The sequence below is a fragment of the Melozone crissalis genome, unplaced genomic scaffold (genome assembly GCF_028551555.1).
Source record: "Melozone crissalis strain CALT ecotype California unplaced genomic scaffold, PUWL_Pcris_2 ptg000019l_1, whole genome shotgun sequence".
NCBI lineage: Eukaryota > Metazoa > Chordata > Aves > Passeriformes > Passerellidae > Melozone > Melozone crissalis.
Window position 1 is genome coordinate 16,650,281 of NW_026535797.1, and position 15,223 is coordinate 16,665,503.

Here is a 15,223-nt window from a genome sequence, read left to right on the forward strand (position 1 = left end):
AGGGATCCAGTAACCCAAGAACAGAGCATTGCCCTTGTAAGCTGCTGTGTAAGACCACAAACCATCAGAACAATGCCTGTATATGACTGCATTATGAATTATACACTACAGGACTACAAAGCGGTGACAGGTGACTTCCAAGAAGCCATTTCTTACTCTGACCAAAACAGCAGCACAGTGGATACAACTGATCATAGCCATGCAATTTTCCTTGCCATGACACTCTGCTCCACATACTGATCTACTTGTGGCATCCTACTTCACATGTGAAGGGAAACAAGATGTACAGCAAAACCAATTATTTTTCTGTTGAAAGTTGTTAATATTGATTTGACAGGCTTAATGATTTGGGACAAATACAACTTAAGATTCCAAGGCTATACATCATACCTAATACTTACCTTAAAAAAAGGTTCTAGTCACCAATGCAAACTTACCCAGGATCTTAAAGTAATTACTAATGACAATTTCAAGGGCACAGCCACTCTCCCTGTCACAGAGTTTGGATAAGATGCATCTGATGACAGCTGCTTGCTTTTTCCCCCACCTTACCTCACCAATTTTCTCTCTGGTTCAGTGAATGAAGACAGACAATTAACACAGATTATTTCAAAGAACTATGAAGCAGGTCAGTCTGATAACTGAAGAACTGGAAACAAGCTGGACTAGCTGGAAACAGCAGCCTCCTAACCCAGATCTGTCTGATCAAACTGTTCGGTCACAGCAATTACAACAATAAAGCCGAAGGCAGTACGACTTCCTTTGCCTTCTCTTTTTTAAGTATCTGCAAGAAATGTCCAGCTTCTAGAATCATTTCCATATAATTATGGCTATTAGAAAAATACAATGGGAAATACCAAATTTTAGACAGTTTGCAAACTCAACTAAGAGCATTACAAGCACAAAACATCCTACATAAGATACTCCAGGTTGCTGGGCTACCCACGGAGCACATCCAGTACCTTTTGGGTTTTCTTTTTTTTGCATTGTGGGAGCAGCTACACTCTGACAAAACACAAATGAGTTGCTCTCTCTCAGTACACAGCCACTTAGTACAACTCAAACTCTGGAGAACAACATCATTTACGAGCCTGTGCACATTCAAAAATACAAGCAACTTCTCCTGAGAACTTCACAAGGAAGTAGAGTTGCTACAAACATTCAAACACAGGATAATTTTTGATACCATTTCAGTTCTCATTACTGACATCCTCTTTTTAAGAACTATAGGATAACCCACTTACATTGGCAACTGTCAGCTTTGTATAAATCTGGACAGTTTAAAATAAAAGTGAGAAGTTTAAGCTTTTGAATTACAGGTTCAGAAGAAAAGAACTAACTACTGAGAAAGTTATAAAAGCTTTATTACACTTTTCATAATGGATATTACCCATTCTAGTATTTATTTATCTAGAGACAAATCTATCAAGCAAGACAAGTTTGAATTGTTTTTCAAGAAAATGACTGGAAGTTTTCAATAGCCTATCTCATTTTGGCTGATGAGATGAAATCAGCTGTAACTAAGGCTCTTTTATGAATGTATAGGCAGAACTGAAGGAAGCCAGTATTGCTCACCAGGCCAAATGCACCAGAGGCACAGCCAGCTGGGCCAGTCAGGCACTGTGAAATGGGATTTCCTGAAAGCCACTCTTCCACTGAGGTGTCTGTACTATAGCTTTTGTCAGGATAGAAGCAATTACACTTTTTCATCTATTACCCAAGCCTTTACTAAAACCAGCAAATATCAATGTATATTGACCACTTCTACTGCACACGGAGTTCAAACTTTTCTATTGTCCTGGTTTTATCTGGGATAGAGTTAATTTCTTCCCAGTAGCTGGTACAGAGCTCTGTTTTGGATTCAGTACCGGAACAATGTTGATAACACACTGATGTTTTGTTTGTTGCTAAGTTGTGCTTATCCTAAGTCAAGGACTGTGTCTCATGCTCTGCCAGTGAGGGAGTACACAAAAAGCTGAGAGGGATTATAGCTGGGACAGGTGATCCAAACTGGCCAAAAGGATTCCACACTATAAAAACCTAATGCCCAGAACACAAACTGAGGGAGTTACCCAGAAGGGGCTGATCAGTGTGTGGGGTAAGGTCTGGCATTAATCAATGGGTGGTGAGCAACTGTGTTGAGCATCACTTAGCTTTTCTTTATACTATCATTATTACTATTATAATTATATTTTACTTTTCTTAAATTAACAAATTTTTCTTATATCAACCTACAAGTTTTACTTTTGATTCTCTTTCCCATTTCACTGGGGTCAGGGGTGAAGGAGGTGGAAAGCAAGAAGCTGTGTAGTGCTTGGTTACTACCTGGGGTTAAACCACAGCATCTATGAGGAAAATGCTCCAGAATCTCAATCAATTATTGATTTGGGGCAAAAGCAACAACATAAATGTTACTGGTAGATGTGCTCAAGTAGCAAGGCAAAAGGAAGGTAATAACACAGAATATTCTGACTTGAAGGGACCCACAAGGATCATCGAGTCCAACTCTAAGTGAACAGTTCAGACAGGGACTGAATTCACAACCTTGGCCTTATTAGCACCATTCTCCAACCAACAGAGCTACTCTCATACAATATACTGCAGTCTACATAACATGAGGGAAAAGGAACGAAAGCATGGGATGGAAGACCACTAATATGGAATAGCAGGAATTGCAGGAATCTCTCAGTCCATCCCTGAAACAAAGTGGGTGCACCAAACTTATCTTCAACTGCTACTATCTTTATCCTCAAAAATCCATCTCTCCCTTTTCTGAGAGTTGGCAGAGGGAGCCCATTTCTCCATTTGGCATCCCATTTTGAGATCAAACCTCTCCCATCTCAATTCTTCAGTTAATAAATTAATCTTATTCTGTCATCTTAAAACACTTAAAAGACCTACTGTCCTACCAGCGACTTGAACAACAACTATAACTCCTCGGTTTGGGAGACTTAAAACTGCTGGAAATTAAATTCCTCACTTCAAACATAATAAAAGGTACTATAGAGTGTGCTATAAATGATTATGGTCCAGCTGCACCTCCTGTGTAGTATGCTAAAGAGTGAGTAATGCGACAGAGATCCCAGGCGACAAAGCTAGATGTCCCACAGCTTTCGGTTTTGTGCTAGAAACTTAACACAAGTCAATTCAAGCACAAAGCAAAGTCCTTGAAGTTTTCAACACCACACTTAGAACTAAATAAGTAAACTCTATCTACACCGTCAACAAGTAGGAAACGCTTTATAACACTTGGCAATTTCCACGACGCTTCGAAAGGCGTTTCCACCACCACCAACTTTCACTTTATTCTCCAGCGGTTTAATGAGTACCACTGTGATCGTTCAGCGATATGCCCTGGTACAGGAAGCAAATTCCAGTTTGAAGTCCATGAAGTTCGTAGCAGTAAAAGGGTCTTTATCATCTTACTGTCACGTCCAAAGCCTCTATCCTGCACTGACAGTACCTGCTTCCTAGCGAAAAGAGCCCGCGAGGGTCGGAGCCACTCTTCCCTGTGCTACCCGCAGCAAGACCCCGCTGCCCCGAGAGCCGCTCCCGCGCAGAGCGCACGGCCGCCCGTGCCCCGGCCGGCAGACCCGCATCCCCCTGGCCCCAGGCTCTGCCGGGCACGGCCTCACCGGCCCCGCCGCCGGCTCCTTTACCTGGTGAAGAACTCGGCGAAGCTGCTGCCGGCGGCGGCGATGCCCACCCGGTGCCGGGCCCTCTCCGCGGGCTCCTGCGGCGGCGGGGCCGGCTCGGCGGGCGCGGTCTCTCCGTGGGGCAGGTGCTCCGGGGCGCTGCGGCGGCGGCTCACCTCGTACGTGTTGCGGGAGTTGAGGTTCACGTCCGTGAAGCCGAGGGGCGCCGGGGGCAGGGCGGCGGGCTCTGCCCGGTCCCGGCAGGTCCGCGCGGCTGGGGCGTCGCCCCCCGGGCTGCGGGGCGGCGAGGGACTCTCGGCCGCCGCCCCCCCGCGCCGCTCCGCCTCGCTCCGCAGCCGGCAGCTCCTCAGCGGCTCTTCCAAGGCGGTTCCCAAGGGGACGCCTCCGGCCGGGCAGGGGAGGAAGCCCCCGTTCTGCAGTTTCGCTTCCTCCTCCTCCGGCCCCGGCTCATCCCGTCCAGCCCGAGGGGGTGGCGGCGGCGGCTCCTGCGGCGGCAGCAGGAAGCCGACGTCCCCGTTGGTCATCCTCCCGCAGGGGCCCACGGCGCAGGCGGCTCCGTTCGCGGGCTTCTCCGGGCAGCGCTTCCCACTCGCCGCCGCGGCGGGGCCGAGCGCCGCCAGGTACCGCTGCAGCAGCCGCTCCTGCCCCGGCCCGCCGCTCCGCCGGCTCGAGCCCCGGCTCCCATCCCGCTCCCCGTCCTCCTCCTCCTCCGCCGCCTCTTCCTCCGCCGCCTCCTGCCGGCCCGCGGGAAACACGGCTGCGCCGCCCGGAGCTCCGGCATCGTCCGGCCCCACCATTTGCCGCCGCGGAGCCCCGGGGGCGCGGCGGGGGCCGGGGCGCGCGCGCCTTCCTCCGCACCGGCGGCGCCGCGAGCGCTGGCAGCCGGCGCCGCTCCGCGCGTCGGGCAGCGGCCTCGGCGGGGGGCGGGCGGGCCCGGCACACGCAGGCGCGCGGCGCCGGCGGCGGCCCTTCCCCCCGGAAAGTCACCATAGAGAGGCCGGGCAGGAAGCGCCCGTCCGCTCGCCCTCCCGGCAGGGCCGCACCCGGAACCATAGAGATGCCACCCAGACGGGCCCTCGCCCGCCAGGGGCGCTGTGGAGGCCGCGCCGCGCCCCCGGCACCGCGTTCCGCCATGGGGCTCGCAGCATGGACCGCGTTCCGCCGATGTGCCGCGGCTGCGGAAAGCCCAGCCCGGCCGCCTCATCCCTCCGTCCCTGCCCCAGAGCCTCCCGGGCTGGGATTGAGCGAACTGTCCTGGCTGGCACACGCACTGCACACAGGCGGGCTCCGAGCGGAGGGCCCGGGCAGCCCCGGCACCGCTGCCCCCGCGGCGGCCGAGCTGTGGGCACGAGGGATGGGCAGGGCAGGGCAGCGTCGCTTCTTGGAGGAGACGGGACCTTCCTGAGCTCTGGGGAAACGGGATGGGGAGAAAAGGGAAATTACATCGGAAAGGACATCGGCACTTCGAAATCCTGGGGTGAATCCTCTCCTGAGCAAGGGATGGGATGTCACAGCTCCAGGTTAACGCTGGAGAGGTGGATGGAGGGCATGTACAGGTCCCATCAGCTCTGTTTCCCACCACATTTCTCAGAGAAAAACCAAATTATTACAGACCCTTCGGCCCGGCAGGAGAGCAAGGCCACAAGTCAAAGAAGAAGTAAAGGGGCTTCAAGTGCCTGGAAAAGCAGTAACAGCATTAGGTCCCATGGTTGCCCTTGCAGACTACCCCTCATCGTGGACAAACACAAAAAACACCCCAACCCAACAGATTACTTAGGTATTCCAACAGTAAATACTCACAGTTCATTGCAAGACAAGTGCCATTGTCCTGGAAATCCCTGGCCAAAGAAGTTCTCCATTTAATGTCCGCACCTTAGAAGTTGCTCCAGAGTGGTTGGAGGGCCTTGCTTTTAAAGGCAGGCAAGGGGAGCATGCCCAGGAGGAGGTGTGACCTGCCACAGGGAAGGAGCAGCCTCTCCTTAGCTTTTTTTTTTTCCTTAAAAATTGTGAGCATTTTGGAAAGAAAGGATTAGACTGGGATTCCTCACCTAAATAAAAAGTTGATGCATTTCATTGTGTTGTGACTTCTTAGCACTTTGCAGTATAAAGTCTGGACTTTGCTCAAGTTAAAAAAATAGTGATTTTTTTTTCTTGTTGTGAGGTCAGATGTGCCACACTGGTGTTATACATGCAGCAAGGAAGTCTGGTCTCACCCTTTTTGACTTGAGTAACTGCCTAATAGTTATAATCTCAAATTTGATTTGACTATCTTGATAGCAAGCATGCAGCCTCATCCAGCTGCAGCTGTGCCAAATATAAAGGACTATTGACCACAGCTGCTTGCAAAAAATGCCCAATAAATAACTCCAGGATTGCCTAGCCTTTGAATATGACATCCGAACTGCTTGTGAGAACACTTTGTATGCTACTTTGGTCAAAAGCAACCATTAACAAAGATGAACTAATTAAGATTTTGTTAGCTAAAGCTTTCTAATTAAGGTTTTGCTGTAACTAAGATGGTAGGCTTTTTGTTCTCCACTGTGATTCGGGTCATCTCAGACACGTGGAGACTGATCACTCTGCCTGCTGAATGAACATACATCCTGGGTGCTACAGAGGCTCTCCTGCTTTTCAAGTTCAGGTTTAAGGAAACACTCAGATCCAGAGAGTGTCTGTGCTCATTCTCAACAGTGTTCATTGTTTACCTGGGATGCTCTATGGCAGAGTCACCCTTGAACAGATCTCAGTGATTTCATTAATGCAGCAGCAGCAAAGCAGTCCCAGATGTTAAACAGGCTGAGTGAAATGGAGACTGGCCTGAGGGTGTCACACAGGGCTGGGTTGTGGTGCACCAATTTCAGTCAGTGCAGCAGCTGGTAATTGTGCCAGGGCTTCTAAAGGATAGCATATTGTGCTGAACAAAATAGGACCAGTTGGTTCATTGGATTTGCATTGATTTCCATCTCCAGGACTGCTGTGGTTTAATCCCAGACAGCAGCTAAGACCCACACAGCCATTCACTCAATCTCCCTGTGGGATGGAGAGGTGTAAAAATAAGGAAATCCATAGGCTGAGATAAAGACAGACAGTTTAAGAGGTGAAACAAAAGCTGTGCACACAAGCAAAACAAAGCAGGGAATTAATGCAGCACTTCCCATCATCAGGCAAATGTTCCGTCAGTTCAGCTCAGTCTGATTTGAATGAGCAAGCATGAGGAGGTAGTTTGCAAAATGTTGTGAGCAATTTGCAGTGTGACTAAATAGCAGATTATGAATGAGGAAACTGTAATTTATAATTTGTTCCGAAAGACTGAGTAAAAACACTAGTCTGTAAAAAAACCCAAACAACAAACTGTATAACTAATAAGCCAATGCCCATCACTAACTTCTCATTATCAAAAGGACAAAATAACAAGGATTCAAATATTAGTCTAACTCTTGTGCAATCAATGCTGCTAACTGAAATACCCACTGTAACAGGTACACCATAACCAATATGCAGCTGATGGTTTCTCAGAGCTGTTTCATTACTTCTGTAATTAAAACATGGAATGGCTTCCTCAAATCAATCTATAGGAAGAGCTGTTCCCTAGGGCTCCCAAAAGCTCAGATGTTCTATTTGCAATATAGTTGTGATCTCTGGCAGTTCACTCCCGAGGCTTTCACTCCTTTGGAAATGCTGCTTTGGAAAGAACATCTTGCAGCCCACTAATAGCCGTTTGCACGTTCAATACAAAGCCCTCTGGACAAGATCTCATCGCAGAGTGTAACTAACAATTAATTTAGTTGTTTGGCAGACTCCTGCACACTGAAAGCTTCTCCTTGGCACACTCCCAGTCCTGCTGCAGTCCTAGAATTAAATTACACTGCCTGTGGATCAAACACTCTGTATACCTGTATTAAGGCAGTTCAGTCTGTATTACTTTGCTTGTGTATGTTTATGCTTGTGGTGGTTCAAACAGTGCCAAAAACACCCTGGGCACTGCTAGGGGCTAAGCTGTAGTTGTCATTGCTCTGTTAGGCACCTGGAGCCTTTCCAGGTTATTCACAGTCACTGGGAGACTCTCTCTCCTTCCATGTAACCCCCATGTTTCCCACTGCCAGACAGGGCTAATTAGATTATATACCTATATATAGACTTCTATTTCCTTCTGGCTATCACCATCAAAATACAGAAAAGCCAAAGACTCCAATGTATCCAAATGTTCCTGGTTTAAATGCCATTAAATCCATATGGACAGAGTTACCTAGAAATCGCCCTTATCTAAAACCAGGTTAAAATAGAAACAAAAAGAAATATTTATTACCACATCCAAAACAGATTTGTAACCACACAGGTTCTTAAGAGTGTAGAAGATATTAATGAAAGAAATTTAAAATCCACTTCTGTTATGATCCAAAACCCTTTTGCTTTCCTCTTTCTATCCAGTTAACCAATTAGACACTTACTTACCTGATCCACAGTCTCTGTCCATGTCTGCCAGAAACCTCATGATGTGTTCACAGACTTCAGGTTTTCTCTTCCTTTTTGTACAAATTCACCCCTTGAGGTGCACAAAAATGGGCAGAGAACAGACACAGATGAAGCGGAAGAAAAGGAACAAGTAAGTGTCAACGCAGGACCTCATGTTCCTCAGCTTGTGTTGTTAGGGGAGGCATCTTTTTGGGATTAAGTGAAAAGGGGGTCACTGAATGAGGAGATGATCTGAGCCCATTTCTTCTGTCCCTGAGAACATTTTGGCCAGTTGTCCTCAGCCTACCTCTTTTGGTTTTCTATAAGGGGCTTAGAGGACCAAGAACAGTTATTCTCTCACATATTTCATCCACTAATTTTGAATCACATATATTCAGTCTCAACTGGTTTTGAAGGTTTTAAAAACTTTCTGGTTTTTAGGCAGGATAGCACCATGGTTCTTAGCCTACAGCAGTACCCATTTTTTGTGAGAGTTCATTGAACCGCAGAGATTTTACTTTGCACTTTTCCTACCAACATATATGGTCACGTGCAATTAGAGTGTTTACTTTTCTAATATCAATACATTGTTGATAAACATTTGTTAGTTCTCCCCCATGGTGATTACAACAAATTCCTGTCTCAGTCTTGTGCTGTTTGCTTACTGTGTCATTAATACAGATAAAATCACTTCTATGGCTGATAAAGCAAAAGCAGGAAGAAAAGTAATACATGGGAATTATTATTTTAATTTTTTTTTTTGCCAAGTCATATTTGATTTATATTCTGTAATAAAATTTTAAATAATGTTGTAATTCACATTGGGAACTATGAGAAGAGGAGTCTGTCTTCTCATTCTCCAAACACATCCTCTTCATAAGGTAAGTTCACATTAAATATTTAGGAATAATCTAGTTGATCTGATTTTAATTTGCCTTGAACCTACATATGCTATGTATGAATATACAGCATGACTCTAAAATGTTGCCAAGACTGAGTTTCAGGACCTGGGTGCTTTTGAATTCTGCTTGATAAATTTACTGGCAAGAGAAGTACTCTAAGAAAAAAAAAGTCCACTAAGATGAAACTTGAAAGAGTCTTTCCTTCTGAACTCAAGGGAAGTTGAAAGGGGCTTAGGACTATTTGCAGATGAAAACTTTTAATTGGATTTTATTATAAATTATTCTCTTGAGATATGACCAGCACAGAAGCTTTCAAACCTTTCATAGAAAGTTGAAGAAATTATTACAGAATGTACAAGAGCAAATGAGTGAACAGTTTTCAGTGACAATATTGGTATGAATTGGTCTTACGGATGAAAAATAACCTAATTTTTTTTTTTTTTTGCCATGTTTTTTTGACATTACTGTCCTAGCAATTCTGTTGGTTTCACAGCACATGAAGCTGGAAGATACAAATACAGGAATAAGTAGCTGGAAGCAAGAGCTGCTTACCTCAGTTTACAAAGCACTGCTTGTGAATGTTGAAATAATAGCAAAAAGGAGTTTATCCTTAAAAGAACAAATCTCCCTTATCTTGGGCAAACAGAATAAGAGGGAGTGGTTGGAAAGTTGGAAAGGGTAAGGTTCAATTTACTGCAGTGTGTTTAAGCTGCACTTAACTGGCAGACAATCCCTCGGGAAATGCTGCAGCCAGGCACAGCCAGTAGGAGTAGGGCTAATCACAGGCAGTGCAAAAGGGGAGAAACTTTTAAAGTGTATAATTTATTAAGGACATTTGTTAATTATATTTGCTGAGAAATGTTTGTCTGTTTGTACAAACCAATTTGCAATATTTGGCATCATGGATGGACAGGAATGAGGGAAATGAGAAAAAAAAGGCGTATATTTACTACACAGAAATATCACCTTCTAATTATGCAGTGTTGCATCCTACACATAGCCTGAGCTATTTTCCAGACAGCACTGAGGGCCTGTGTTGCTGAATTATTCCATAAAGTTTTTAATGTAATTCTTATCAGTGAAGTGTCCCAATCCAACACCGCTGTAAATGGAGCTATTAGATGATGGCTGTGGCTGAACAGTGTGACAGTGGAGCACTTCTCATTGTTCAGTTCCAAGGGCATTATGTACATTATACTTATTTCATCCTGACTCAGTCTTAAGAACCAATCATACACACTGCCTCCATTTCTCTGTGTAATTGTTTCCATAGATGGAGCATCAAGGAAGAGCTGAAAGAGACCTGTTCCCTAGACTGGGGTGTCTCCAGGAAAGTACCTATCATGCAATCAAGCTATAGCCAGTGCACCTGACATTTGGCATGTTCCACCACAGGAAAATCAGCATATACTACAAACAAGAGGGTTTTTAAATCTGTTTTTTATTCAAACACAAGTTTGCTCAGCCCTTGCTGGAGAAGGAACATGGAGTGCACTAGGTGGCAAGGTGTGTGAGCTGTTGGAACTTCTGGGGCAAAGATTATAACCAAGGGACCCTTTCAGGATGGGTTTGTTTCAGGCCAGGGATAATTACCAAGTAGTTATTACTACTGTGATCTTTACTGTGAGCATTTTCTGTGGCCTTTACCAGCATGAAGCTTGGGGAAACCCAGATTAATTTGCGTATTAAGAACAAGAAGTTGAATCTGAATCAATTTCCAAAGTAGAAAGTGTAGGCTGTGGAACCTTATCTGTTGTGCCTGCAAGTCTGTAAGTATCCTTGAGCATCAATGCCCAGTTACTTTACATGCTGTGGTCCAGAGCTTGCACTAAGTGGGTAAATTAGGCTTGCCAGTATGGGCTCATACCCTAACTTAGGTAAGAGAAAATTTGTGCTGTCAAATGAGTGAGAGAAATCCAAAGATTGCTCTAAAATATGTGTTGAATAGATTCTAGGGATGTGAAATCTTCAGAGAAAGAAGAGGGAATATAGGGCTTTGAACCCTTCAAAGGGCTTTTATCTGCCTCCTGGCATCACTTGTGCCTTACTTATTTTCTCTGTACTGAACCACTGCTAATGCTCAAACACAGGCTTTCCAAGCACCAAGCCTTACTAGGGCAGTGGCAGGACCTTGCCTTCAGGAAGCAATTGTGCTCCATGCTCATGCAGTGTGACTGTGCAGTCCAAGCTGTTCTGGCAAGGGCTGTGTGCACCCTTGTAACAAGATGAGAGACTGAAATGCTCCTTATGAAACACTGGAATTCAGCCTATCAAATATCACATCTCCCAGGTGCTAGAAAGCTTGCCAGCTTGCTCATAGCTCTGTTTCACTAAATCTCTGAAATAAATGAACACAAAGCAAAATACAGTGTTATGGCTGTCTGAAATTCTGACCACATACTAAAAATTGACACCACTTCCTGAAGTTTGTTATAATAATCCTCCCCCATTTGGACAAGATCTCAGAATTGAATTAACTATTTAATTAACCACTTTGGTATTACATTCATTTGACAAAGCAGAAATGCTGACACTGGATCAATGTGGCTGCACCCTCCAGTCACTGCCTGTATGAGTGCACACAGCATCAGTGACACTGGCACTGACCCTGCCCAAAGCATCAGTGACACTGGCACTGACCCTGCCCACAGCATCAGTGACACTGGCACTGACCCTGCCCACAGCATCAGTGGCACTGGCATTAACCCTGCACACAGCATCAGTGGCACTGGTATTAACCCTGCACACAGCATCAGTGGCACTGGCACTGACCCTGCCCAAAGCATCAGTGACACTGGCACTGACCCTGCCCACAGCATCAGTGGCACTGGCACTGGCCCTGCACACAGCATCAGTGACACTGGCACTGACCCTGCACACAGCATCAGTGGCACTGGCATTAACCCTGCACACAGCATCAGTGGCACTGGCATTAACCCTGCACGCAGCATCAGTGACATTGGCACTGACCCTGCACACAGCATCAGTGACATTGGCACTGACCCTGCCCACAGCATCAGTGGCACTGGCACTGACCCTGCCCACAGCATCAGTGGCACTGGCACTGGCCCTGCCCACAGCTCCCAGGCACAGAGCAGACCCTGCCATTCCCCCCAGCCAGCTGTGGCACCACAGCACAGGTCATGACAAAGGCAGTGCCCTTCCAGGTGGCACCTTGAGGCTTGGGTTGAATTACCATGTCCTGTTTGAGCACTGAGTTTCAACCTCAGTTGTCCAGCTGGTATGTAGTGAGCTTGACTGTGGAATGAGCTCCAAATGCAGTCAGTAGTAAACTGTTAAAGGCTCAATTTTAATTTGTGAATCAGGGCTCCTTTTGGTCATATGTGCTATAAAACATGTGAGCACTTAGTTTAGAATGAGGTAATTTTATAGGGGAGAAGTAAGACAAGGAGAAAGAAAGGGGAAGGAGAAGGAAACTGATTTTGGTGTCTTATATAAATCTCTTCTTGGAGGGAGAGAGATTTTAAATGCAGTGATTGCATTTAAAATACATACAGTGTCAAGCCATTATATACATATTGTAATATGTCTTACATATATTCTCTGGATAAGTTTATATTTTTCACAGGTGGAACAAGCTCGCAAATTTTCTGAAGTCATGAGAGGCTGATTTACCCATTCCATCAGTATTTTTCAGTTATTTTGCCTAGAGCTTTCCTGTTCTATTCCAAGTAAGACGAATTCAAGAAATAGTTAAAATCAAAGCTTACAGCATTTGCAACTCACCTCACACACTTATTTTCACACAGTGTTGTGTTTTCCCCTGTGTTTTTCTTTCCTCCCTCTCCCATAAGCTTACACTTCACTCCTTCCAGCCCAATATAGGAATAAAAGCAGGGCAATGCTTCTATTTCTGTCTTTGCCACTGACTCACTGTATAGTTTCTTAAGCATTTACATTTTCCACTTGGATCCTCTGGTATCTAAGAAAATGAATGTGTCTGTTGATGTTTTCTTCATGGTAAGAGCACTCGCAATGTCTCTCTCTGTGCAGATTCTATTGCATTTAGTAAGGCTTGAGTCCACACTACAACCTTCCTATCAGTGAGGATATTAGCAGGGGTTCTGACTTCAGCCTAGATGCCTACTTTAATTACAACAATCAGAAATGTACCTTTTGAGATTGGTCAGTCAGATTTTACTTCAACAGCCACAAAATTTTGAGGTGAGGCACTCACAGATTTGCACACAAAACAGCATCATCATATACACTCTCCTTCATAATGCATGCTAAAAAGGAGCCAGAGATATTCACAGAGCATAATGTGATCCTGGGAACAGGAGATACACAGAGTTATTTTAATATGGAGAATGCTGGCTACCTTGTGCTACAGAGCCCTGCAGCACTACTGTCTGCTGAATATGCAAAAGCATTGCTCTTTCCTTTTCAGTGCTGTATTGCCTTAGGTCCAGCTACTGTCCCACATACAATCCTTCACAAACATATTCTGTCCTTTGGGGTCATTTTATTGATTGCTACATAAAAGTAAATGTATCACATCAAATTAGCAAGTGTGTAGATAAATCTTACAAACTAAGCTTCAGTCCTTACAGCTGGAATGAACATCAGAGACCTATTTGGTTTGCAGATGTTGGCAAAAGCCACGTATGTGGAACTACAGATGGTTCCAAATAAGACAAAAGTGGAGTTGGCTCTTATATGCCAGCCTGTGTTATTTTTACAGCTCCTACTGCTTTAACAAAGTATATATTTAATTAGAGAAGATTCTCCAGCAGTTGTTTGAATTATGAGTTAGTCTTACAGATAAACACATTAATAAGAAATGTATTCCAATTTTCAGTATCATAGCAGGAATAACACAGTGGGCTGCTTAATGAAGACTGTGATGTCCAAGGCACAAAGAAAAACAGGACCAAGTGTTAACAATCTGTTATGAAATGGTACAATCCAACTAGTTGAGCTTAAATATGCTGATTTTCTTTTTTACAAAGTAAGCTGCCAGCTATGCTGTTCAAGGTTAATTTTAAAAATTTCCACTCTCTCAACTAATTACCAGAAATATCATAAGAATACAATGGAAATCACATACTGCTTGAAAATTATTTGTATTGGAACTAGTGACTGGAGTAGTTTTAATTAAGAGGCAAAGAAACAAAAAAATACCTAATGTAAAAATAAATACCTGCTTCCCATATCAATTAATTGCATTAATTGATATTTTCTATTCATGTCCTAATCTCTTTTTTCTCATGACAGGATTACCATGCAAATTCTTTGAAAATGAAGGATTACTCCCTATTTGCATGAGGATACTTCATTGAATGTAGGCTGTAAATATGTGCGGTAATTATATAAATTTAAATTACAATATGCATATTAATATAATAATAAATAGAAGACTGTTGAAATACATCAGACGATACCTTTGGCTGAAAAATAAAGACGCAGGGTTTGGGTGCTGTGAACAACTTATTGCCAAAATGCAGCAGACCCAAACTAGAGATCTTAGGTTTCTGTGCTTTTGGTTTCATTACATAAAATTTCAAACGAAAAACTAAACGGCACAATACTTTTTTGGTGAAAACAGATTCTGACAGCCAGATCTGAGCGCATTCCCAGTGGATGCAAACCGACACGAAGTGACATCCTGCTCTCTAACCAAGCTGAGATGTGATCGCGGTCCCCAAAAGGAGACGCTCGGAGAGCGCCAGGTCCTGCCTCGCCCCGGACACTTGGACAAGTACAGCCTGAGGGCTGGCACAGGGCTCTTCCCGGGGCGATGCTGCGGGGAAAGCTCCCCCCGCGCGTTTGGGAACAGCGCTCCATCCCTTCCCGGGCAGCCCCCGTTCGGTCCGGCGGCGCGGGGGCCGCGGGCACCGGCTCGGCCCGGGGCTGCTGCCGCCGCTCGGTGCCGGCGCTGCGGGCGGAACGCGCGGCTGCCCCGGCCCCGCTCCGCCGCCCGGAGCCCCTGCGGGGCCGCGGCGGGACAGCGCCTCCCTCGGGCCCCGGGAGCGGCGGCGGCGAGCCGGGAGGCGGGAGGCGAGGCCCCGGCAGCCGGCGGGTGAGTAGCCCGGGACAGCCCGGGACAGCCCGGGGCGCACCGAGGGCGGCGGGCAGAGATGCCCCCGCGGGCGGCCGCTCGCACAGCCGCTGGCCGGGGCGGGTCCCGCCGCCGCCTCGGGCGCTGTCCCGCCGGCAGGAGCGGCCGCGGGGGCCGGGGCGGCGCCCCCG

At 46.0% G+C, this 15,223-nt stretch overlaps 1 protein-coding gene across 2 annotated transcripts in view; it reads right to left on the minus strand.

The window, feature by feature from the left end:
* The window catches only part of TBC1D12 (TBC1 domain family member 12), a 41,265-nt gene extending 36,812 nt beyond the window's left edge, over positions 1-4,453 (minus strand). For both annotated transcript variants that reach the window (XM_054276885.1, XM_054276884.1), the window contains exon 1: positions 3,660-4,453. In XM_054276885.1, coding sequence (XP_054132860.1) covers positions 3,660-4,453 — 794 coding nt within the window. The remainder of the gene's footprint in view (positions 1-3,659) is intronic.
* Between the last annotated feature and the right edge of the window lie 10,770 nt (positions 4,454-15,223).